At 37.8% G+C, this 26,839-nt stretch overlaps 1 protein-coding gene and 1 long non-coding RNA gene across 14 annotated transcripts in view; one reads left to right on the forward strand and one right to left on the reverse strand.

The window, feature by feature from the left end:
* LOC309511318 (NACHT, LRR and PYD domains-containing protein 3-like) overlaps positions 1–26,839 on the reverse strand; it is a 249,257-nt gene that overhangs the window by 192,787 nt on the left and 29,631 nt on the right. For 12 of the 13 annotated variants that reach the window (XM_082186427.1, XM_082186430.1, XM_082186429.1 and 9 more), the window contains 3 exons: positions 21,551–21,724; positions 18,673–18,846; positions 16,609–16,773 (listed from right to left, as the gene is read on the reverse strand). In XM_082186427.1, the coding sequence (XP_082042553.1) occupies positions 16,609–16,773; positions 18,673–18,846; positions 21,551–21,724 (513 nt within the window). The remainder of the gene's footprint in view (positions 1–16,608; positions 16,774–18,672; positions 18,847–21,550; positions 21,725–26,839) is intronic. The other variant, XM_082186435.1, reaches the window with a different exon arrangement.
* The window catches only part of LOC309511429, a 138,346-nt gene continuing 133,239 nt past the window's right edge, over positions 21,733–26,839 (forward strand). The window contains exon 1 of the long non-coding RNA XR_014210607.1: positions 21,733–26,817. This is a non-coding gene — a long non-coding RNA (uncharacterized lncRNA). The remainder of the gene's footprint in view (positions 26,818–26,839) is intronic.

A 26,839-nucleotide genomic window follows, 5' to 3' on the forward strand; every position in this document is an offset into this window, starting at 1 on the left:
ATCAACAGGAGGTAAATCAGTTAAACAGTTACATGAAACAAAAGACAATTTGCAAACATTACTGTTCAGTCCAACATCAGTAGCATGCACACACATTGTTTAGATATTGGAATAAAGTTAACTTGAATCTACGAAAAGATAAAATGGACCTCAAGGAAAAAGGAAGATTATTCCAATCACTAGTAGCTTTGTAGTGAAAAGTTTTACGACCAGTGGCTGAAAAGATTCCTGGTACAGTAAAGACAAGAGATTGCATATCTCTAAGGGGATACAAAGAACTACGTGGAACCAAGAGTTCTCTCAGATATGGAGGACATTCAAAGTAGGCACATTTGAAAATAAAAAGAAACCAATGAAAGTCTCTTCTTGAATTCAGCTGAAGCCAATTCAATGATGCATACATTACGCAATGATGTGTTTTAAAAGGACACCTCAGAACAAATCTACATAGAGAGTTAAAAACAACATTAAGTGGCTTAAGAGCAGCGTCACTAGTGTTCATGTAGATAATATCAGCGTAATCAATAATCGGCAATATCAACTGGGAAATTAACTGTTTCCTCACTTCCAATGTAAAGCAATTAACAGATCTATAAAGTGTACTGAGACAACCATATATGGGCAATTCTTAGACTATGGGCACTTTCATGTCCTTTGATCATATTTTATAAAAAACATTTAATTTTGAAAAATTAACACTTTCATAGTTAAATTTACAATGAAAGTACTTTAGGAACTTTTTACCGGTAGTCTACGATGATTTTTTCACCTTTTTAAACATCATTATACATGCAAATATTGCTGTTTTGTGCTTGTCCCACACCCAGACTTCTGATCTTCAATAATGAAAAAGAAGTGTAAAAAAATGATTGATCTATTTTTGTTTAATATGTCTGAATAAAGTATCAGTAAAAGAATCAAAACATAATTGAGGTATTAAAGGTCAGACAACTATTAGTGATTTTATATACAAAATGTAGTTGTCCCACAGTATTGCCGTAATTTCCACCACTACGCTGTAATGTCCCTTTAAAAAGTTTTTTTTAAAGATTGTTTGGGTAGTTTCTATGGAGATGAACAATGACATCACAGCACATGTCTGACATGGAGGAGATTTTAAATTTCTTTAGCAACTTGGAGAAGAAAACTCAAGGTAAATGTTGCTTGAAATGAAAATATTTTTATTGTATGTCATTTCCAAACATGGCGTAACATCAAATGAGTTTGTAAATAAATAGATTTTTTTAACACAAATAGATGCATTTTGCATGCATGCAATGCTAACTACCAATAATCTGTAATACTAGCTTGGATTTTTTTACAAAATACTGTAGGATTGTCATTTCCACCACCGTCATTTCCACCACATTACAGTCATTTACACCACATTACCTTCTTGGGTGGAAATGACAATGGTGAGGTGGAAATGACATTTATGCTTACAAGGTGCAATTCATAGATTGAGTGGCTACATATGAATATTTTATTATTATTAGATAATAATTTTTATCTTTTTAATAAAGTTTTATTACAATTAGAATGTTACAATTTTACAATTACAATTTATGCGTAACTTACATTTTTCATGTGACTATTTGTAGTTAAAGTTGTTTACAGTAAGACTGTAACTGTTCATCTGGTTATGGAACCAAACAGACTAATGACTAATGATTTGTTAAATGGGTTTCAAATAAATGTTTTCTGTTTTTCTACATGGACGTCCATTCATTGTCATTTCCACAACACCCAGTCATTTCCACCACCTCATAACTTTTTAAAAAATATGTACAAAATTCGAATCACTCATTAAAAATTTCTGCATAGTTTATGGGATAATGTTCCACTTAATGTAATAACACAAGTAGTTATTTTTCTGAAATGTATCTAACCAATGCAATATTATATTTCAGGTTGTGGTGGATGTAAGCTTTGTGTTTGGGCCTCATGACAATTAATTTACTTAATCCACAAATCTATGGTAATTGCAATATAGGTATAAATTGGTAAAACTATGTGTGAAAGTGGTCTTACACTGTTAAGAAATTATGTATATCATAATAATTTTAAATAATAATCAAATATTTACATGTGATGGAAATGACATTTGTTCAGTGCGGATCGGAAAATATGTAAAAAAAACACCAATTTGTCTTATAATGTAAGTGCGTTCTCTTATGGATCATTAAACTAGACTAGTTATATTTCACTGTTAGACTGTGACAATTTTGTTTTGAACACTTTTTTTTACCTCAAGTTCACAAGGCCAAAAGTGCCCGTAGTTGAAGAACCACCCATATTCTCTTTGTGATATAGTCAATGTGAGGTTTGAAGGTAAATGGTAAAAAATGGTAAATGGACTGCATTTATATAGCGCTTTCACAGACCCAATGGCCACCAAAGCGCTTTACAATATTGCCTCACATTCACCCATTCACTCACTCATTCATACACCGAGGTAAGCTCAGAATCCATCCACAACCCAAGGTATTTAAATTTTTCAGATTTCACCATAGAGGACCCATTAGCAAAATACAATTGTAAGTTAAGAGCACATGGTCTTCTGTGCCTCGTCCCAAACAACATACAACAGGACTTTTCCATATTCAACACCAGGTTGTTACTGTGAAGCCATTTTTGAGTCATAATAAAGTCAACTTGTAACCTATTCTGGATCTGGTGAATATCAGAGTCAGCAGTATAAATTACTGTATCATCACCATAAAGATGAATCTTACTCATGGAAAAGATGTGTGATAAATCATTGATAAAGATCGAGAACAAAAGGGGTCCTAGAGTGGAACCTTGAGGAACACCCTTATCAACCAGTAAATAATCAGACAGTGAACCTTTAAAAGCAACACACTGCCTTCTATTATGAAGATAAGAATTAAACCATAATAGAGCACTTTGATTCAGACCTATTGCATAAAGCTTATCAAGAAGAATGTAATGATCCACCATGTCAAAGGCCTTTGAAAGATCAATAAAAATAGCACCAGTTAGCTGTCCCTTATCGCAGGCAGAAAAAATATCATTGGTAAACTTTAATAAAGCTGTGGTGGTAGAAAAATTGGGCCTAAAGCCAAACTCAAAGTTAACCACGCCCTTATTTGTCATACATTTTATATCTAAATACGATCTAAACTAACGAGAAAAAATTCACCCCCCTTACAGTTGTCAGGCACTCGGAACCTATCGAAAAATACAATATAATACAATACAAAAGTCCATGGGACCAACCTGTAAAAACATGAATTTATGCTGTGAAAACAGACATTTTAACATGGGGTCTATGGAGATTTGCTCCCTTTTGGGACCTCCCTCTAGCGGATTTTCAATGTATTGCAGTTTTTCGCACTTCCGGGTAGGCTTCATTTTTCAGATTAGAATGTTGCCCCTTGGTCTATACACAGGTTTTTGAGCCGTTTCCGCTCTACATCCTAAACTCCTCCCATCGATGCAATCCACTTCCGTTCTGGTGGGCTTGGTTTGTTTTGCTAGCTAGCTCTGTTGTGCCGACAAAGCACTGATATTGCAGTGACAAAGAGGATATAACAATTACAACATGAAGAAAAGTGGTTCGGGAACGACGTGTGCGGTAGATGGTTGCAAACACTCGAGAAAGCACCTGAACGAGTGGTTAGATAGAGAGTGCTACGACCACAAACCAGCTACAAAGAGGCAATGTCCATGCGCTCTATTGTTTACATTTTTTTACGATTTTCTTATCGATTCCTGATAGCACTGTGTGGAAAAAGTATTCATATGCTTTTTCGGCAAAAAACTGTACTTTTTATGTAATTTATGTAATAAATGGAACCTTATTGTAAAGTGTTACCGATTAGTTATACATCGATTCAGACGTCTCGTGAGTCAGTGTTGGAAAGATCAGTTGTTTTAACCATAGACAGCATTAATGATTAATAACAAGAATGCTGAGAAACTGCCTTCTTTTATAAACAATCTTATTGAATAATTGCCTTTTTAATTCATTTTCTTTTGAATATGTAAATGCCATTTGTGCCATTTATAACATGTTCCATGTTCTTCTGTTCTTTTTTTTTTTTTTTTCTAGGATGTGCACTGTTAGTTCGTAGTAAGAATTTTACATTGTACCTCATTTGTTTGTATTTGCTTCGTTAATAAAAAAAATAAAAAAAAACAGACAGGTTTTAACTATTCATTAAAATGAATCGGTTCAAAGGAGTCCTTAGTTTGCGAATTGGACATGTCATACTAGGGATGGGCATTCGATTAAATTTTCTTAGTCGATCGTCGGGAGAATTAACGATCGACTATCGATTAATCATTAATATTTTTATATTGAAATTCATTATTTCTTTAACTTTTTATAAATTAAAAATGCAATGAAAATACAAAAATACAGTTTGTTTGTCCTCGATGAGATCTTTATTACAAGAAGATCAACTTGTGGCAGTGAAACTGGACGTTCAGTAGACTTGAAGATATGCCCTGCGGTGCTCTAAAACAACGGAACCTGCAGCTGCGAGCCGGCGTTCTTAAACAGAGACCCATGGCCACTTCATCCGTTTTCTGTGATCGGATAGCTATCCGGTCGTGAAAAGACCAAATGTAAATGCCCTCCGAAACGCATTCGAGACGGATTTAAATCCGATCGCTCAAACCACTTCAGGAGGAGATCTGAGACGCATTCCAGACGAAACTGGACAAGAGTAAATGCATCTGGTTGTTGAAACCACATATGTAAATTTGACTTATCCCAAAAATGCTAAGAAATAAACGTGTGAGAGCGTGTTATAGGCTAAATGTCTTGTTATAGCCAGATATGACGACGCTACTTCAACACGCATCACCACAGATGAGCATCTATTCATCAAGCCAACGTGCAAACTATCGCAAATCAAAGTGAAAGTCATTCATCAACACACAATCATCTTCATTAAAAGTAAAGAACCGAAATGATCTTACCAGGGCTGTTGCCGCAATATCTTGTTGCGGTCTTTGATTTAGAAATTTTCGCTGATGATCAATAAAATGCAGCTCATATCAGTTGCTTTCGGTGACGTGCAACAATTTAAATATGCATATAGCGCGGGAATTCAAGATCGGATTTATATCTGTTTTGCAAAAACACATTTATGTGACCAGGTGTAAATGGAATCGTTTTGATAAATCAGATAGCTCTGAGGGGACTGACGTTGCCGGGATGCACAGGTAGGCTATACTTCCACGCTAAAATGAATTCCATTGCTTCAAGACTCACACTACGCAACGCAACCTGCATTAGTTTAATCGATAACAAATAAACGTGATCGACGAAATTCTTAACAATTATCGATCGTCGATTAATCATGCCCATCCCTATGTCATACGCATTGTGTTGATTATCCCAGCAGCAGGACATGGATATCCCACAAGGTTAGTGTCAAAACAGAAAACATTACATCACTGGATAGGTTTTTACGTTTATTAAGAGTGTGAATTTTATGTCAGCTGAATGTGCGGAATGCATTTCAGAGAAGATAAGGCAACGTATTTTAGCACAATTCACACCCAGCGGTAATTCAGGAAAAACAATGCTCCACATGAAACTTTGGTCTTCCGACCTTTTACCATCATGTCGTTTTACATTTTTACATTTACATTTAGTCATTTAGCAGACGCCTTTATCCAAAGCGACTTACAAATTAGGACAAAAATTCAGCGAGTCATCATAAAGAGGCAAAAACAACAACAACGCAAGTAGTGCTCAAAATACGAAGTTCAGGTATTATTCAGAGTAGCATAAGCCTGATAAGTGATGTTTCAAAGGGAAAGGATTTTTTTTAATTTTTTTTTTTTATAAGGTTAAGTGCTCACGGAAGAGATGGGTTTTCAGCTGTATTTGAATGTTGTCAGGGATTCTGCATTCCGGATGAGGGTGGGGAGAGCGTTCCACCAGCATGGAACTGTGAATGAGAATGTTCTGGAAAGTGATTTTGTGGCTTTCTGTGATGGAACCACGAGACGTCGCTCGTTGACCGATCGTAGGTGTCTGGTAGGGATGTAGACTCGTAGGAGTGAGTGAAAGTAGGAGGGAGCTGAGCCTGTGATGGATCTGTAAGCAAGCGTCAGTGCCTTGAACTTGATGCGAGCAGCGAGAGGTAGCCAGTGCAGAGAGGTGAACAGAGGAGTGACGTGGGCCCTCTTGGGCTCGTTGAAGACAAGACGAGCTGCAGCATTCTGGATCATCTGTAGGGGTTTGGTCGCACATGCTGGAAGTCCAGCCAGAAGAGCATTGCAGTAGTCGAGCCTAGAGATGACCAGGGCCTGGACGATAAGTTGCGTTGCATGCTCAGTTAGGAAAGGCCTGATCTTCCTGATGTTGTGCAGTGCAAACCTGCATGATCGAGCTGTCTTTGAAATGTGATCAGTGAAGGTCAGCTGGTCATCAAACGTTACTCCAAGATTTCTGACCGATCTTGATGGGGTGATTAATGATGACTCTAGCTGGATGGTGAAGTCGAGCTGTAGAGACGGATTGGCAGGGAGGACGAGAAGCTCAGTCTTTGCCAGGTTGAGCTGCAGGTGATGTTCCTTCATCCATGTGGAGATGTCCGCCAGACAGCTTGAGACCCGTGCAGCTACTGTGGGATCATCTGGTTGAAATGAGAGGAAGAGCTGCGTGTCATCAGCATAGCAGTGGTAGGAAAAACCGTGTGCCTGTATGATGTGTCCCAGTGATGTGGTGTAGATGGAGAAGAGGAGGGGACCAAGAACTGAACCCTGGGGAACACCTGTGGTCAGCTGATGTGCTCTGGATACCTCACCTCTCCATGCGACCTTGAAGGACCTACCTGTGAGATAGGACTCAAACCAGTGGAGTGAAGTTCCTGTGATGCCCAGTGATGAGAGGGTGGACAGAAGGATCTGATGATTCACAGTGTCGAAGGCAGCAGACAGATCCAGGAGAATGAGGACTGAAGATTTGGAAGCGGCTTTTGCGATCCGTAGGGCTTCTGTGACTGACAGTAATGCAGTCTCAGTTGAATGCCCTTTCTTGAAGCCAGATTGGTTGACATCCAGCTGGTTGTTTAGAGACAAGAAGGATGTTAGTTGGTTGAAGACAGCTCTTTCAAGTGTCTTCGCAATGAATGGTAGGAGAGAGATAGGTCTGTAATTCTCTACAAATGATGTGTTTAGCGTTGGTTTTTTGAGCAGTGGAGTAACCCGAGCCTGCTTGAATGCTGTAGGGAAGGTGCCAGTATGGAGGGATGAGTTGATGATGTGTGTGAGTGATGGTAGAAGTGTGGGAGAGATGGCTTGTAGAAGGTGTGAGGGGATGGGGTCAAGAGGGCAGGTGGTAGGGTGACTGGAGAGGAGAAGTGTAGATACTTCTTCCTCGGTTAGTGAAGAAAAGGAGGACAGAGGGATATTGGCTATGGAAGGGGTCGGTCTGGGTTCCTGTGTGTGTGGAGCTGAGAACTGACTGCTGATAGCTGTTGTTTTGGTGGTGAAGAAGTTCGCAAAATCGTCAGCAGTTAAGGAGGAGGCGGGTGGTGGTGGAGGTGGACAGAGGAGAGAGTTGAATGTCTTGAAGAGTAATCGTGTGTTGGAGGAGCTGTTGATCTTGTTGTGGAAGTATGAAGATTTTGCAGCATGAACATCAACAGAAAAGGAAGAGAGGAGAGATTGATACATACTCAGGTCAGATGCGTCTTTTGATTTGTGCCATTTCCTCTCCGCTGCCCTGAGTTCGGTCCGGTGTTCCCGAAGAACCTCAGATAACCAGGGGTTAGAGGGAGTAGCGCGTGCTGGCCTGGAGGAGAGAGGGCAGATAATGTCTAGAGAAGAGATTAGAGTGGAGCATAAGGTGTCCGTTGCGGTATTCACATCCAGAGATGAGAATTGTGAGGGTGGGGGAAGAGAGGATGACACGGCAGAGGAAAGATGGGAGGGGGAAAGTGAGCGCAGGTTTCGTCTGAAAATGACTGGTGGTGGGGGTGGTGGTGCAGGGGTAGAGAGTTGTAGACTGAAAGTAATGAGGAAATGATCTGAAACGTGGAGAGGTCTCACCAAGATGTTGTCTGTGGTGCAGCTGCGTGTGTAAACCAGGTCCAGTTGGTTGCCTGATTTGTGAGTACCTGCGGTGATGAGTCGTTTGAGATCGAAAGAGGCTAGGAGAGAGGTGAAGTCTGTTGCATGTGGCTTTTCGAGATGAATGTTGAAGTCACCGAAGACTAGAAGTGGGGTGCCGTCCTCAGGGAAAGCGGACAGCAGCACATCCAGCTCATCTACAAAGTTACCCAGCTGACCTGGGGGGCGATAAATGACTACAAAATGGATCTTAATGGGAGTTGTAAGTGTAATAGCATGATATTCAAATGAGTTGTTGTTGCATAGAGAAGAGAGCGCGGAGTATTTGCAATTGTTAGAAACGAGAAGCCCTGTACCCCCACCTCTCCCAGACTGGCGAGGGGAGTGGGAGAAGAAGAAATTGCTAGAGAGAGCAGCAGGGGTTGCTGAGTCTTCTGGACGAATCCAGGTCTCAGTCAGGCCCAAGATGCTAAGAGTAGAATGAGATGCAAAGGCTGGAATGAAGTCAGCTTTATTGACTGCTGACTGACAATTCCATAGACCCACGGAAAGAGAGAGAGGAGTAAGTGAGGATGTAAGGATGGGACGCAGATTGGCAGTATTGCGCTGCCTATTGCGCGTGATGAAAGGACGTTGCCGAGAGATAACAGGAATGTATTGAAAGCACATGTTGATTAAGGTGAACAATAAGATAAGTAGAGGGAAGAAAAAGGGAAGAGGAGTACGTAAGTGGCTTTCTGGTGTCCTTGCTCGGTGGAGTCGCGCAGGTAGAGTCGCTGGTCTTTACCCGAGTCGGTCTTCACACGAGGAGGCTGAACGCTTCCGCTGACGCTTCCGCGACAGCGTGCAAATTACACAGATATACAGATATATTGTGTAGAGATCCGGCAAGATCTCACCTTTGCTGAGAGTCAGTTTTTTTTTTAATATAGCCTAATCGCCACGGTCGGAGGTACTAAGGCTTCCCACATAATCCATCGTCAAATCTTTGATTTACAGTAAAGTAATGTTATGTGTGCAGTCATGAAATGTTGCAGGTCGTAAAGTAACGTAAACAAGGTTAACTTATATAAAAGCAGAGCTATATAGATGCTGCACTGCTAACATTGGCTATTAGCCTACATTACTACATTGCTATAGTCTAACATGATAATTCATACATGCATCACAATATGTCCGGATTTTGATTCGTAAACGGTTGGACGTTTTACATAATGTTATATTAATATGAAACACAAACAAACAGATCCAACTCTGAAATTGTAGTTTATTATTGAGTCAACAAGAAATTACAAACAATGCGGAATCTACGTTAATTACAATGTTCTTTTACAGAACTCGGCATAACAGATAGCGTTTTTTTGCCTCCTGGATGCGCGCGCATCCGGTATTGTTTGTATACAAGAAACCCGTGTATGTACACTATACACAAGTTAACGCGTTTTATTTTGATTAATATGCGCACGCGGGAGAGAGAGCAAGACAGCGCTTAGTTTGGAGACGGTGAGTCTTGTTTACACTTTCACCTGGCTCCGAAGAGAGAGTGCGTGCGCGCGCGCGCACCAGGTGTGTGTGTCTCTCTCTCTCTCTCTCTCTCTCTCTCTCTCAGTTAAACATGCAAATTCAATTCCCATCCCTACCTGTGATGTAGTTCGGATACCAACAATAAAAAAGACATAGGCCTAGGCTACAATGATCAAATAATCGCTGTGTTTACACCGGCAGACGCTGCGCAAACCACTTCCGGCAGAAATGAAGTGCATTTGTGTGCAGTTATGACGGCGCCCGTGATTTGGCGCGTTAACTTGTGTATAGTGTACATACACGGGTTTCTTGTATACAAACAAGACCGGATGCGCGCGCATCCAGGAGGCAAAAAAACGCTATCTGTTATGCCGAGTTCTGTAAAAGAACATTGTAATTAACGTAGATTCCGCATTGTTTGTAATTTCTTGTTGACTCAATAATAAACTACAATTTCAGAGTTGGATCTGTTTGTTTGTGTTTCATATTAATATAACATTATGTAAAACGTCCAACTGTTTACGAATCAAAATCCGGACATATTGTGATGCATGTATGAATTATCATGTTAGACTATAGCAATGTAGTAATGTAGGCTAATAGCCAATGTTAGCAGTGCAGCATCTATATAGCTCTGCTTTTATATAAGTTAACCTTGTTTACGTTACTTTACGACCTGCAACATTTCATGACTGCACACATAACATTACTTTACTGTAAATCAAAGATTTGACGATGGATTATGTGGGAAGCCTTAGTACCTCCGACCGTGGCGATTAGGCTATATTAAAAAAAAAAAACTGACTCTCAGCAAAGGTGAGATCTTGCCGGATCTCTACACAATACATGACGATCTTTGGATTGTGGATGACAAGTGGCCAGCAATTGTATGGCATCACACCACCACTATGCTACTAGCCTAAACCCTTTACTCCGGTACGAAGACCGCGGGTCTTTTGCCTCTTGGTTGCGTGCGCAAGCAGTGATGACGTCGCCGAGAAATCCATGTATACAATAGAGCATCACAGTCCCGCCCACAGCCGGTGCCGGAAGTAAGAATTCAATACAATTTCTCCATTGACAGTTGGAGTATAAGCCATAAAAACGTAACCATACATGGTAGACTTAAAACCAGCAACGGCTGTACTAAGCGATTGTATATGCTCATATAAACGCCAAAAGTTCATGGGGCACTAGCCTTGTTTTGAGATAAATTTATTTTATTCGCGATGTCATGGATAAGTACTTTATTACCCACAATCCTGAACAATCCCACAATCCCACAGTGATGCATCTGATTGGTGGAACTCGTGTAACTGTCTGTTAAACCCCGCGAAGGTCCGTGAAGACTGAAGATCATTAATAAAAAAAAATATAAAAAAAACCTGTGTTGCGTTTTTGCACGGTAGACTTATCAGTGCAATCATGATCTCCTTGGCTGCCATGATGGCTTTTTTCAAGGAGGAAAACAAGTGTTCAAATTGTGAAAACCACTTCAAATCGGGTCATGTAGTTGAGTGTAACGTTAGCGTGTCCGAGGGTCAGCTTGTGGGTTTTGTAAAGGCCAGCATGAGGGACAAGACCAACAAAGTTGTGGTGAGTTTTGCAGGGAGGTTGGTAACGTTAGTTAGCATTATCGTTCACGTTAGCTAGCCTAGGCTACTGTAGCCTTCATAATGGTATGAGTCATATCAAGCATTTTATGATGCCACTGTCAAAACAGTATTTAGCCTAGGCATACATGCATTTACTGAACATTTGTGTAATAATTCATGGCAAGTTAATAAACTGAATATGATGGTGGTCCAAGAGCGGTCCATGCATCAGACCGGTGGCGTGGTGCACTTTCTGGTTTGCTGACCATCGCGTTTTAATTTTCACTTGTTGTGGATATTAAGACAATACATTAAATGTTATTAAAATTAAGGATGAACTATAACTTCATGAATAAAATGAGCATGGACCACAAGTGGGAAATTGTTGGAGTATTTGTCAGCAACCTGCCCGTGGGCCGCTGAAACTGATGAGCAGAACGCCGCGGACCGCCAGATCTGCACCCGTGAGCCGTGGTCCACCAGCCTTGCTATCCGACTCCCAGCCAGTCTTTTCATTTTCCTCCCACCCTCGCAGGCGGTTGGTCTAAGAGCGTGACCCGGCTACCAGCAGTTTCATAAACACGTCCACACACAACACAACATGCTAGACATTACAAATAATTGTATAGTTATCGTTAACCGCTTTCACACACGCACACAATATAAAATACACGATGATAAATATAAAATTCAATACACAATAACTATATAAAACACTTTTATTTACACGATTACTACTGAAAGAACTGCTATTAACTGCACATTCACTACGATAAATGACCGCACTGGAGGAAAAGGTTTGCGTGGCTGTCGTCAGATTTGGAAGTCGCTCAAAAGGCAGGCTCTTTCGCGGTTGTGGCTTCAGTCGACTTCAGTGAGGCGCGGTGGTTTATGGGATGAGTAGTTCCTTTGCTCGGAAATGAATTATGTACACAGTTTTGTACGTTTGACTTTTTTTGGATTTTCTCTTCGTTTTTTCACTCTAAATGATATGTTTATGCTTATGAGTTCAGCCGTAGCTGGTTATCCTCAGACATGCTCTAAAACTCTTTAGATAAGGATTTTCCAAAACATCAATGGGAGAAATGAATGGGAAATTTACTTCCGGCACCTAAGCACTCTCGGGCTGTGGGCGGGACTGTGATGCTCTATTGAAAGTTTGCAAAGACCCGCCCCCTTTAGTTACTGTTGCTATGTCCAACAAGCCACGCCGCTCTCACGTCACATCATGTTCTCACGCAGAGCGGAGAAAATACATGGCGGAGTAGAGAGTCCACTGACAACGTGCTGGCAAACAGGACAGACCAGGCTACTTTTGATGTGAGAAACAGTCTCACCTTTCAAATTTGGTCATTTTTTAAAGAAATTTAAACAATAAATGCCGTTTTGTGGCTCTTAATGTGTCTGACAGATCACTCTAGCCTCAGTTAAAGCTGCTCGTGAACCCATCATCTCTTCCTTCTAGTTAATTTATACCATCAAAAAAACATGAATGAACATAAGAAGTAGGGATGTCCCGATCAGGTTTTTTTGCCCTCGAGTCCGAGTCATTTGATTTTGAGTATCTGCCGATACCGAGTCCCGATCCGATACTTCTATAATACATAAAAAAAGAATAAAGAAGAGCGAAAAAACAATAGTTAATATTTCTACTTTTGTATGTGTCCACTTACAATCAAATCAAAACATTGTGCTTTTGTAAAATAAAGAAAATAAACAGGGTGTGCGTTCTGCCTCTCCGTCGCGGTGAACTTTTTTTTCTTGAGCACGTCTATAAACTGAAACAAAACTCAGTGAATACTTGTCACACATTTATGAGCCATATACCTTTATACACATTTAAGTGTGTACTTTTAAATGATCGGATTCAAACTGAAAACAAATATTCTCTGTTTAAGTAATTTGTATAAAACCAACAGGATGTCCAGTATCTCAAAGGCTTGCTAATTACTTTTTAATTCGACACGCCCACTCGCGCAAAAGAGATTCACATGCAAATCTCCACATGGAACGAGAACGCCCTCGTTACCTCAAACACAAAACACCAAAACACTTCACAAGTCTCTGCTTTTCGTCGAGTTTGGAAGACACGTCTGAGCTTACATTGGATTTACCTCAGAAGAAGAAGAACACGATTTGAAGACAAGAAAGATGTAAGGTAAGAAATTCTTACTTATTAGTTTATGGTATTGTTGCATAAACTTCACATTGCAGTTGAACTGTTGCTAGATATATGGTGAATATTATACTATTTAGACCCGTGTTTACTGTTAAATACTGTTTGTGGATATCTGCTCAAACATAGATATGTATAACCATAATGTTTAATATTTTGGAGCGCGATGGCGTTTGAATGTATCATATTTTGGAGCGCGCTGTGGGTTTGAATGTATCATATTTTGGAGCATATTTTGGAGCGCGCTGTGCGTTTGAATGTATCATATTTTGGAGCGCGATGGCGTTTGAATGTATCATATTTTGGAAGGAAAAATGCACCAAACATTAGGCTTTATGTTTTTACTATTATCTCATTTCATATCATCATAACGAATGGAAACATTTGAAGTAACATAATGATAATCAATATATTTTTCTCTAGCGTAGTTGTTCTTGAAATCTTTTGGAAGATTTAATTTATTGTTATTATTATTTTATGCAGCACTGCGTAGCCTATGCCTACAAGGCACAACAAACCTGGTGTTCATTATATATTGTTGGAAACGTGTGTGTGTGTGTGTGTATTCTGTGAATTTTAAAAAGAAATTTTAACCAGAAAAATCTAAAATCTATTCCCAAAATCGTGCAGCCCTATAGTTTCTCTTGATATCAGTATGTTCACAGTTTTTTCTTTTTTTTCTTTTTCTTTCAGGGACCAGATGCAACTCCTGCTGACTTCAACATTCACATGAGTCTCTGTACATGAACATGGTAAAGTGAAAATCAAACACCTTGGAAATGAAAGGTATGTACAATGTTTTTAGGAATGGCACAAAGGTCTCTGTCTTTGGATCATTGTTTTCAATGTGCTCTTTTGTCATTTGTTGTGTATTTTTGGATTATGTTGTGTTGTAAATAAATCCAAACAATCTAAAAGCCATTATTTTTTAAATCTCCTCATTCTTTGTGCAAGGTTGCTCTGAATGACAGGGCCTGATAGCTCCTAATAGGGCAGTTAGGGGAGTGTCTTTGTCTTTCTCAGGTGTTGAAGGCTTACATATTCATGAGATGATCACGCCTTTTCGCATAAGGCTTTTTCACACAAAACACGTCTTAGAAATTTAAAATCAATATATTGTCTTATCTGAATGAGCAGTCAGGGTGATTTTCACATAGTTTTGGAGCAAATATTCTAGGCTACGTCATACAATTTTCAAAAGTCTTGTGAAGAAATAATCAGTATGGGTTTCATGGCCTTATTTCAGTGAGAATTTTTTTTTTTTTTTTAACAAACCACGCATAAATGTCATTATCTCAAAACAACAAACGTTTACATACATGCTGCTGATATATTATTGTAGCAGAGTTTGTGCTGAATACAGTGTAATTAGACTTTAGCCATGAAAATGTCACAAGTAACAGAAAAAAACACAAATGTCAGAGCATGTCAGAACACCTCCAGGGCCCAGAAAACAGCTCAGACCTCAGAGGGTTAATCTCATAAATTGTCGTGTATTGATGGTGTGCTAAGCTAATAAATAAAGTCATATGACATGATCTTGAAAAACATTTACCATGATATAGAGGGCTGAATGAATATTCTGAATGCTTTTATTGGCATTTGTGGTGTTTCTGAATGCTTTTATTGGCATTTATGTTGTTTCTATTGTTGTGTGAGGGTGTATACCTTCTGGATGTAATGGCTCTCTCTCTCTCATTAAATTTTTATTTTTTTATTATTATTAAAAAAGTCATAATCCATGTCTTATTCCAAATTAGGATGTTATGGTATCAATCTGAATGGGAAAACCATCGAATTGTACTCAATGGCCTTTGTGCCCTGTCATATGGCCTTGGTGCCCATCTAAAAAAAATAAAAAGGTGGAGGCCAAATGGCCTTGCCCCTAAAATTACATAATTCCCACCCCGGTCTGTAGAGGCTCTTTATTCTCCATCAGCTGATCCAGAGAAGGTCAGACTAACATCTAAAACCTGTAAGTAAAACACAGACAGTCAAATGTGTGCGACATTATTGCATTATCCACTTTAGAACAACTAAAATAAACTCCTTAGATGATTAAGTGAGAGATTATAATATAATACTGAGATTCACGATTGTTAAAGCTTATCTATAATCCTGTATGACTGTCCTCTTTCTATGTCACTGGTTCAGTTTTATTTATGATAAAGAATCTAGTGATAAATATTTACCATTATCTTTTATTGCAATTGACATTGACAATGATAAAAGCAAAATATTGAATTGTTTGAAATAAAAAGAAACTTGAAGATATTTGATTGTTGCTATAAACTATAATGAAAAAATAAATGAAGTAAACTCTAATAAAACATGTTTTAGTGAGTAATTCACCATCACAATGAAAGTAAACTAAGAAAACTAAATTAACTTTCAATTAAAATATGAACAGTTTTAATCATCACTACTCACTCAAGCGTCTCCAGTTTATAATGTGGATCCTCCTTCAGAACAGAAAGCTGCTTGACTCCTGAATCTCCTACTTTATTCGATGACAGATCCAGTTCTCTCAGGTGTGAGGGGTTTGATCTCAGAGCTGAAGTCAGAGCAGCACAACCTTCATCTGTAACACCACACTTACTCAACCTGTAGAGAACAATGACACTCTTCAGTCTCTCAGTTCAGGATCTACAGCTCAGATCAGCAGAACTTCACAGTCAGAGACTTAATCCACGGCACCATTAACAGGTCCAGTCTAAGGTTCAGACCCGCTTCTACAAACTGCTTGAGCAGGTTAGTCTCCATTTGATAAAAATTGCAAGAATATTCGATAACACTTTATTTAACAGTGTCCTTGTTACATATATTACATGAACTTACCATAGTAATAACAGTAAATTATGCATAATTACATGCAACTAACCCTCAACCAAATCCTAATCCTACCCTTACCCTATAGTAAGTACATGTGGTTGCTTAATATTACTCAGTACTTAAATATATAATTACACTGTACCAATGACACCTTAAAATAAAGTGTAACCGAATATAATTTTTTTATGCAAATACCCCAAAATCATCAACATATCTGTAGATGAACACGGCTGTCACATCTTTACATCATCCAGTCATGTTTAATCATTAATTGATATCAGACACATTGGAAAGAATCTAACGAAACTAAAATCAACATTCCCATTAGTAATTTAACAGTAGATTTTTATTTATTTTTTGTATGGCAATCATTATTTACCATTAAAATAGAGGACTATGTTGGGACATTTTATACAATCTTACCACAGTTTCTCCAGTTTACAGTGAGGATCCTGCAGTAGATCAGAAAGCTGCTTGACTCCAGAATCTCCTACTTTATTATATGACAGACTCAGTTCTCTCAGGTTTGATCTCAGAGCTGAAGTCAGAGCAGCACAACCTTCATCTGTAACACCACAATCCCTCAACCTGTAGAGAACAATGACACTCTTCAGTCTCTCAGTTCAGGATCTACAGCTCAGATAAGCAGGAACTTCACAATCAGAGACTTAATCCACGGCACCAATAACAGGTCCATAATATTTGCGTACCGACAACGGGGGGGGGGGGGGGGGGGGTATTGTATGGGCGGTTTGGACGACGACACACATGCATTATATAATTTTATTGCATATAATGTGTGCTGGTCAACTAGTCTAAAATTAAGAAACCCCGAGAAAACAGTAAAAAAAAAGATATTAAAAAAAGATAAAAACATAGGAACAGTGTGTACAATTAAGATAGGCTAATTAATTAATTTTCCAATATCCAAATATGATACTAAATACCACAGGGAAAAGCGCTTCTATCTGTGACGTGCTGTCTTTGCATTTGAACATTGCACATTTTTAATCAGGACACGCATTAGCTGAATAAATGTTAGCCAATACAAACATATTTATAGAAAACAGTTGCCAATGAATAGACAGGAGTTCAATAATAGCATAACGAATCACTTATTCTAAAAATAATATAAAGTATAAGTTCCGAATCCAACATATAATGAGGGCTGTGTTAACAGTAATTTAAAGTCATTACTGCGTTAAATAATTAACTGTGTCCGTCATTTAACGAATTTTAAAAAACAGGGATGGATAATACAAAATGCTTTTTGACAGAAAAAAAAACAAGCAAGAACAAAATTTAAACTTAGCCCGTCAATTTTCATTTTACAATGATCTTCTCTCTGTGTGAGAGAGCTCGCACAGCACTGATACAACGGTACTTTTTAATCCATAAGTAATTAACGCGCTAGTTTTCATTCAAAATAAATATGTAACATAATAAGGTACTTTAGTTATAATTAACACAATAACGTAACACATACGTTTCTCAACACTGAGAATGAATGAATAAATAAACGCCTGTTTCTCCAGACTTGCGCTTATCAATAGGCTAATCCACAAATCACAGCACTTTCATAATCACTAAGCCATAGCGATTTCAAGATTTATAGTTCAGCATTACTTGAGCATTTTATTATTTGCATGACTGAATGATGTCTTCCTCTTTTCTGAGTGATCATGAATAATTTAACTGAGTATTTTAGGATAATCCATGCGATCTGTGTGATCATCGAATCCATAAGATTAAGTTAACTCAACAATCAACTTTCCACATCGAGCCCAGGCCGTTTCCCTTCAGGAGTCAGAAGTACCGTACTGTACTGTCCTCGCTTATGACATCAGTCAGACGGCGGCCGCGGGAGTGAAGGGGGATCGAGCGGGAATCTTTATTGGTGTCAATTTTCAGTCTCTTTTTAATGCTACGCCTTACGCATCTGTCAATCATCCCCGCTTGCTATTTGGGGAATGAACCCAGCGCTATGATTGGTCGAACTCTTCTTCTTTTGCTGTAGCTTGATTTGAGGACAGCGCGTGCACAGACGCATCACCAGGTTTTTGCATAGTTTAGAGTGACAAATCGTACCAGCGTACTTTGAAGTCAAAATGCGTACAGGTTGGCAGGTCTGCCTTACCCTATAGTAAGTACATGTAGTTGCTTAATATTACTCAGTACTTAAATATATAATTACACTGTACCAATGACACCTTAAAATAAAGTGTAACCGAATATTATTTTTTTTATGCAAATACCCCAAAATCATCAACATATCTGAACACGGCTGTCACATCTTTACATCATCCAGTCATGTTTAATCTATCATTAATATTGTAAAATTATGTCAGACACATTGGAAAGAATCTAACGAAACTAAAATCAACATTCCCATTAGTAATTTAACAGTAGATTAATTTTTTTTTGAATGGCAATCATTATTTACCATTAAAATAGAGGACTATGTTGGGACATTTCATACAATCTTACCACAGTTTCTCCAGTTTACAGTGAGGATCCTGCAGTAGATCAGAGAGCAGCTCGACTCCAGAATCTCCTACTTTATTCGATGACAGATCCAGTTCTCTCAGTTGTGAGGGGTTTGATCTCAGAGCTGAAGTCAGAGCAGCACAACCTTCATCTGTAACACCACAACCCCTCAACCTGTAGAGAACAATGACACTCTTCAGTCTCTCAGTTCAGGATCTACAGCTCAGATAAGCAGAACTTCACAATCAGAGACTTAATCCACGGCACCATTAACAGGTCCAGTCTAAGGTTCAGACCCGCTTCTACAAACTGCTTGAGCGGATTAGTCTCCATTTGATAAAAATTACAAGAATATTCAATAACACTTTAACCCTCTGGGGTCTAAGGTGTTTTTGGGGTCCTTGAGATGTTCTGACATGCCCTGACATTTGTGCTTTTTTCAGTTGCTTATAAACATATTAATGGCAAAAAAAAATTACACACTATTTAGCACAAACAGGGCTACCATAATATGTGAGCAACAAGAATGTACATGTCTGCATTTTTGAGAGAATAATGTTTATGCATGGTTATTGAAAAAACTAAAAACTAAAGTTTCTGAAATAAGGCCATAAAACACATTCTAAATATGTGCCAATAAGACTTTTGTCTAATGGATGTCATCACCTAGTGTTTTTTCTTCAAAATGATGTGAAAATCACCCTGCCTTATCATTCACATAACACAATACATTGATTTGAATTTTGCAAAGCACTTTCTGTTTGGAAAAGCAATATGCGGAGTGGGCGTCAACGATCATGCATATTTAGTGGTTCACACCTTAGGAGACAATGGGGCCTGCATACTTAATTAGCCATTCATTCAGGTGAGTCACTGAGCCACAAGAATGCAAGAGCAACAGTTGGAAGCATCTCAATTCTTTTTTATTTTTCCACATATTGTGCTTGCAATTTGGCCTATAATATCCAAGGAAAACATGTCTAGTAATTGTGCAGTTAATTCTCATACTGTATTTTCAGTTTTGGAATATGTATCTTCTCCCCAAATTTGTCACTAATAAAACACAATAAAAATTATTTAAAGAAATGGCTTATATTTACCTTTTAATAGTTTGTTTACATCTACCTTGTAAATATATTTTTTTATTAAAAAGGTTACAATTACAACAACAATTCAAGTGTAATCTTTCTTTGTAAAAACTAAAGTATACATTTTATCATACATATTTCAAAGTTAAGGATTTGATTGATTATTAGATTACTTTATTTTTGACAAAACATACTATATTTAACATGCGCAAATATTGGCAAACAAAAGCTTATTTGAGGTGGCAGATATTTTACAGTAAAAATGTATAATCTATCCAAAACTAATCAACGAAATGTTGTCTTTCATATGTCTGTAACATAGGTCTTTCATTTTTATTATAAGAAATATAAATGTTAATTTGCAGTTTAATACGTTGCTTATACAAATACATTTTATTTCAACATATTTCAGTCGATTTTTACTCAGTATAGCAATACAGTTTGCTAAAACCGAAACATTCATTCACAAACAGAAACGCCTGACTGTAACGTTGTTTTTATGAAATATTAGGGCATATAAATGTTAATTTTCAGTTTAATACGTTGCTTATACAAATAGCCTACATTTTATTTCAACATATTTCTGTCGATTTTTACTCAACTCAGTATAGCAATACAGTTTGCTAAAACATCATCATTCATTCACACAGAGACGCAATTTAAATTTAAACTGTCTTTTTGCGAGCTGTGATAAACAGCGCGCATCTCTGCGGCTGTCGTTCATTCATTCACAGAAACGCGATTAACTTGAGAAGGAATGATATGATACAATGATATGATTAAACTTGTGTTTTCTCGAGCTGATATGGGGGCGTTCACAGGTTTGCTTGGATTGCCTCAGTAATTTGCGTTTGAATAGCGCGCGCTCTCCGTGGGCGGAGTCACATTACATTTGAATTAGCTCTAATGAGCTCGACTGGAATCACTCTCTTTTAATACAGATTTCACAAGATGCGAATATTTGTTTTTTATATAAATTACCTCATTTAAAAGAATATAATTCAAGCTTCATGCCTGTGTGTCTGTATGCCTGTTTGACTGAGTATTCGCTGAGTTACAGTTCATTTTCGGACGCGTTTCAGAATGGTCTTCACTGACAGAGAGAAGGCAGAACTCGCATCACGTTTATTTTTCTTTATTTGGCAAAAAGCACAACACTTTGTTTTTATTGTGAGTATACACAAAAATAATACACATTTAACAGAATCGATCGATGTATGAAACTTGCTTGTAATATCAAAGTCCACAGAGCAAAATTAATTTCTTTTGAACTGAACTGAAAAAAGCGAGCTGGTATCGGCAGCGATACCGTCGACCCCAGGGGGTTAACAGTGTCCTTGTTACATATGTTACATGAACTTACCATAGTAATAACAGGTAAATTATGCATAATTACATGCAACTAACCCTCAACCAAATCCTAATCCTACCCTTACCCTATAGTGAGTACATGTAGTTGCTTAATATTACTCAGTACTTAAATATATAATTACACTGTAACAATGACACCATAAAATAAAGTGTAACCGAATATAATTTTTTATGCAAATACCCAAAAATCATCAACATATCTGTATATGAACACGGCTGTCACATCTTTACATCATCCAATCATGTTTAATCTATCATTAATATTGTAAAATGATATCAGACACATTGGAAAGAATCTAACGAAACTAAAATCAACATTTCCATTAGTAATTTAACAGTAGTTTTTTTTTTTTTTTTATGGCAATCATTATTTACCATTAAAATAGAGGACTATGTTGGGACATTTTATACAATCTTACCAAAGTTTCTCCAGTTTACAGTGAGGATCCTGCAGTAGATCAGAGAGCAGCTTGACTCCTGAATCTCCTACTTTATTCCCTGTCAGATTCAGTTCTCTCAGGTGTGAGGGGTTTGATCTCAGAGCTGAAGTCAGAGCAGCACAACCTTCATCTGTAACACCACAATCATACAACCTGTACAGAACAATGACACTCTTCAGTCTCTCAGTTCAGGAAACACTGATATAAATAATAAGATATATATGAATTTCTACTCAACAGATTTGTATATGAAAGCAGTTGTCACCTCTTCACATCATCCAATCATGCTTATAACTATTGTTGTGGAAAATATGCAATTGTCCTGTTACAAGTATGCCTTTTTGTAAACTAGTTAACCTGTAAATAATAAACCTATATTTAATTGAAACTAAGAAGCTCGCCTGCCAAAAGTCTTTGATTTCTAAAATACTGAACTGAACAGATCATGAAGAAGTCTTCTGACCTATAGATTGTGAGAATGAAAATTCAGATGCTTATGATTTAGGACAGTTAAAGGTGTCTAGAAATACGCACCATAAAACACTATCAAAAGTCAAATGAGCTCAGATGCTTTGGAAATAATCTAATGAAGATTAACCATCCTTTTCAGTTACTTGATGGTAAACTTTTTTTTGTATATATCAGTGTTTCCCATAGGTTGAGAATTTAATTGTGGTGGGCAGGGCGAAGTGGCGCGGCGTTTACATTTACATTTACATTTATTCATTTAGCTGACGCTTTTATCCAAAGCGACTTACAATTGCTATATATGTCAGAGGTCGCACGCCTCTGGAGCAACTAGGGGTTAAGTGTCTTGCTCAGGGACACATTGGTGTCTCACAGTGGATTCGAACCCGGGTCTCTCACACCAAAGGCATGTGTCTTATCCATTGCGCCACCACAACCCGTTTATTGAGCGGGTTCAGAATAAACTAGTCAAACAAAGGTTTATGAACTCTATTTATTACACAAAATACTCAATACCCATAACAAATAACTTAGAAATAATGTAGAAATTCATATTATGAATATGTTTGGGTGGTTATTGATAATAATCATTTTTATTTGTATAGCGCCTTTCCAACACCCAAGGTCGCTTTACAAAGATAGGTGAGGTGACAGAAGGGGGTACGCGAACAAAATGCTGAATTTTGCTATTGATTTAATTCTGCCCCACCTTAAAATAACAATAAAACTGAATATGTATTTCTATCAAGTAAAATGCCGTAAATGCATGACATCAAATTACCTCATCTTTTGCAGTCAAAACTGACTGCATTCACACAAGCAGCGTGGATGACCAACTTTGTGAGTTTAGATTATGTTGCCTTGGCAAATCGCGCTATACTGCCGTTCTCGACCATGTACCTTTGTAAAAGTGGGGATTTAGCACTTACTAGCATGAAGAATAAATAAAGACACAGACTGTGCATAGAGATCGATTTAAGATTCAAAAATTCTCTTCGATCAAAAACCCTGTGTGAGTTCCTATGTTTCATGTTAATCACATTATACGAATATCCACACGATTGTAAATGTGACATTGATTTTATATAACAGTTCAACAAACGAAAGGTATTAATATTAAGTGATGTTCATTTTCAACACAGTTTTGTCAGTATTTTTTTTTTACAACAAAATAATAGCTTCAACGAAAGCCACAGCAGAACAGCAGCATTCATTCAAAAATACAGCTATTTGCATTGTTACTGTATGAATGAATGACTCGATGACTCACTCATAAAGACAGTGACTTACTGCCACCTACTGGCGGTATTAATTTAATATTTAAAAGCGTCACTTCGTTTTAACAATCATTGCATATTTCTCTATTGAACTTTTTTTATTTAAATCATTATTTATTTTATAAAGGTATTTCTAAAAGTAAAAAATACACTGGAAAAATCGATTCAAGGGGGCAAATATTGTCTCGCAGAGAAGGATGTAGCCTAAGTAGAAGGACGTTAAAAGCAATACACATACCAAGGGCAGAAAGTAATATACAGAGGTCACTTGCAAAGTTAGTTTAAAGATACAAACAAAAAGGGATTCAAGCAAATGGCAGCAATAACAAAGTACAATTTACAGACTGTGAGCTGAAGTGTAATATTCAGAGAAAAAAAAAAAGTTAAGAGGTTTTTGATGGAGAGAAGGGTGGATGCTTGACGGATGTCTTGATGAAGAGCATGCCACAAAGCTAAAAGACCCGATGGCTCCCATGGTTACCAAACTATTGAAACTGACTGAATATGGCACAGCCCCACCTAAGATGTTTTCCACCAGCCGCCACTGATTGCAATGAAAATACAAAACGGAAGACAAAAGACAACGAGTGCAGCGCTGTAAAGGGGTGAGGCTACATAAGGTCTACAGCAGTGGTTCTCAACCTTTTTTGGGCCAGTGCCCCCTATCCAATATCCAGGTCCCTGAACTTATTGAACTACAGAATATATTTAAATTATCCATCAAATTGTCATTTTCTCCTTACTGTCTTGCGAGTTAACAATAATGCCTGACCAGTAAATTACTTGGTGAACAAAGAAAACAATTTGGCATTAGGGATTGGAATTAGTTAATGCCTAAAATGTAAAAGTTTTACCTTACAAATATAATGTAGTTTAATTCATTTTAAAATTCGTTGCTGGAGTGAATGGGAACATGATTTATTGAAAATATTTGAAAAAATATAAGTGTTTCATTAGTCAATACTTTTTAATGGCTTGTCAACTTCCCATTCCTCCACTGCATGATTCTAGTCAGCGCTGGATTCTAGGCACCACTGGATTGTTGTCAGCGCGAAACACATTTTTGAGCATGTGAATGTTGATTCTTGTCAGTGCTGGATTCTAGTCAGTGCTTGAGCACTGGTCTATGACTGGAAAAATAATAGAGTCGTTGCAAAAGTAATGATACATAGTTTAGGCTACATGTCGCATTAAACTGGAAGATTTTAGAATGTTAGGCATTCTAAATTTAGAATATAATTATTTTGCAAGTAAACTTATTTAATCTTGTCTTGCCTGGATCTTTGGCAGGGGCGCGGAAACGTTTTTTTATTTTTGAAAAAAAAATTTTTGGGGGGGGGGGGGGGCAGTTTTGAATAAGAAATAATATCAAGTCGTCAAAATACAGCTCGTCAAAATTCCGCGAATCACAACAAGCGTATCGGTGAGAACATTCATACTGCTTTCAATCGTAATGCAATAGAAATTAACACAAAAAACCTGCCTAGTGCCAACCTACAACACTGACGGTGGACTTGCGGTCAGGAATAGAGCAGCTGCAGACGAATGTTTTTTTGTTTGTTTTTTGCACGTTGCTAATGTATTCTTTCACGCGTACCATAGACGCGCGTGCTCACACAATATGACACTCTGTGCATATGTCTTACAACATAATTAAACATATACATAGTCCTAACACTTTTTAAATAGCCCACTTAAAAGTATTTATTACAAATAAATTACTAAATTCTTAACATGAATAAAAGTAAATGAACAAAATTTTGCGTTATATATTTAAACTCGTGAACACCCCCTTTCAAACATCTTGCTTGTTCTCTGAACGCCCCCGTTGAGAACCACTAGTCTATACCATAGACTGTACAAAATATGGACAAAGCGTCTGTGACGTCACCCATAGACTTTCTGAAGAACGGGGGGTATGGGCGGCGCCATCTTGGAAAATCTCGGGAAATCCTAACCCCGCCCACCTTCTGGCCAATCCATATATGGGTAAAAGAGGCTTTGTGTGAGACTGGAGCGATGTCATTTTCGCGTGAAGAAAGCAACATAAACAACAATGGATGACATACAGCAGATCTTGTTCTTGCTTCTCGGCGTGTTTGTCACAAGAAGCCAAGCGTCGACATTAGGCGTTTCTCGTTAGCAAGTACGCAAAGTTCGGACTTAATTTCCAAGTCCGAATCAGGAGAATGACTCCCGAGGACGCGAGTCCGTTATTCTGCGTCACTCCGCTCGCTCTGCTACTCCGGTTATCTCTGTATGTATATTATGCAACAATAAAACGAAATATGTTATAAAACACCACACTGCCTCTTTTCGTTTTCATTTAAAGAAATCTTAAACATTATAGCCACACAAATGTGGTTCAGGCAACGCGTATTGATTATATTCACTGCATATAAAATTAGCCTATTTATAACAAAACGAAATATAAAACACAACCCTGCCTCTTTTCGATTTATATAATATAAAAATATTAAACATTTTAATTTGGTCCAGGCAATATGTGCATTTGTACTAAACAACAGATGTTGCAGTAAACAACATTACAGACCATCTTCGTTGTATTCAAATTTAAAATGACAAAACTCAACCCAGTCTCTTTTTGTTAAATTTCATTTTTATCAATATTAGCCATTATAAAAGTATAATAAGTAAAAGGTACAAGAAGCTATAAAAATAAAGCAAACAATTCAGTCAAACATACAAAGTCAGCGCTCTAGTCTAACCATACAACGGTTTAGTTAAATTTCTTATAAAGTTATGAAACTTCACTTAGCCCTCAGCCAAAACAATTGGCCAGGGAACAAATTATAGATTCATGAGACCATTATAGATTCAAATCGCCCGTTAGATATACACAAGACGAATTATATCTCATGTTTAACCACTACAGAGACGCCAGAGTCAGCGGCAAACCTCAGAACGACTAGCTGAGGAAAGGCTGTTCCAGGCGGGGTACATGAGCGCCGAGCGCCCGGTGATACCCTGCATCTCACAACCTGGATACAATTTTCATAAATCTTTATAAATAAACCACAGATTTGAGCTTTAAACAACTACATTCTCGCCTGAAAAACTCTTTAAAACTACATTTCATGATACAAAAACAGTAGTATTATATTTCAAATGTAAATAAAAAAATGGCGCTTATGTTGTCAGTCTCCTTGGCGCAGCCATCAGCTGTCAATCAAGCTGTCACTCAATTTCTATTTCAATTTCAATTTATTAATGGATAGCCCCTTGAGATGCAACATCTCATTTTCAAGAGGGTCCAAGTACACATAGACATAAAACAACAACAACAACAGAAAAAAAGAAAAGAAAAAAAAGGCAAAAACAAATGCTCAAAACCATTGAGCTACTAGGCAGCTTACACCATTACACCAAACCTAAAACACATCATAGCCCTGACATTTTATAACTGTCTCAAAAAGCACATCACATTTACTCATTATACAATTGGAACCATAATGCAAGAAATGCAGTAAACAAAAAGGTGTCACATAAGAAGGACCGAGGT

The sequence above is a fragment of the Leuciscus leuciscus genome (genome assembly GCF_965113295.1).
Source record: "Leuciscus leuciscus genome assembly, chromosome: 12".
Classification (NCBI taxonomy): domain Eukaryota; kingdom Metazoa; phylum Chordata; class Actinopteri; order Cypriniformes; family Leuciscidae; genus Leuciscus; species Leuciscus leuciscus.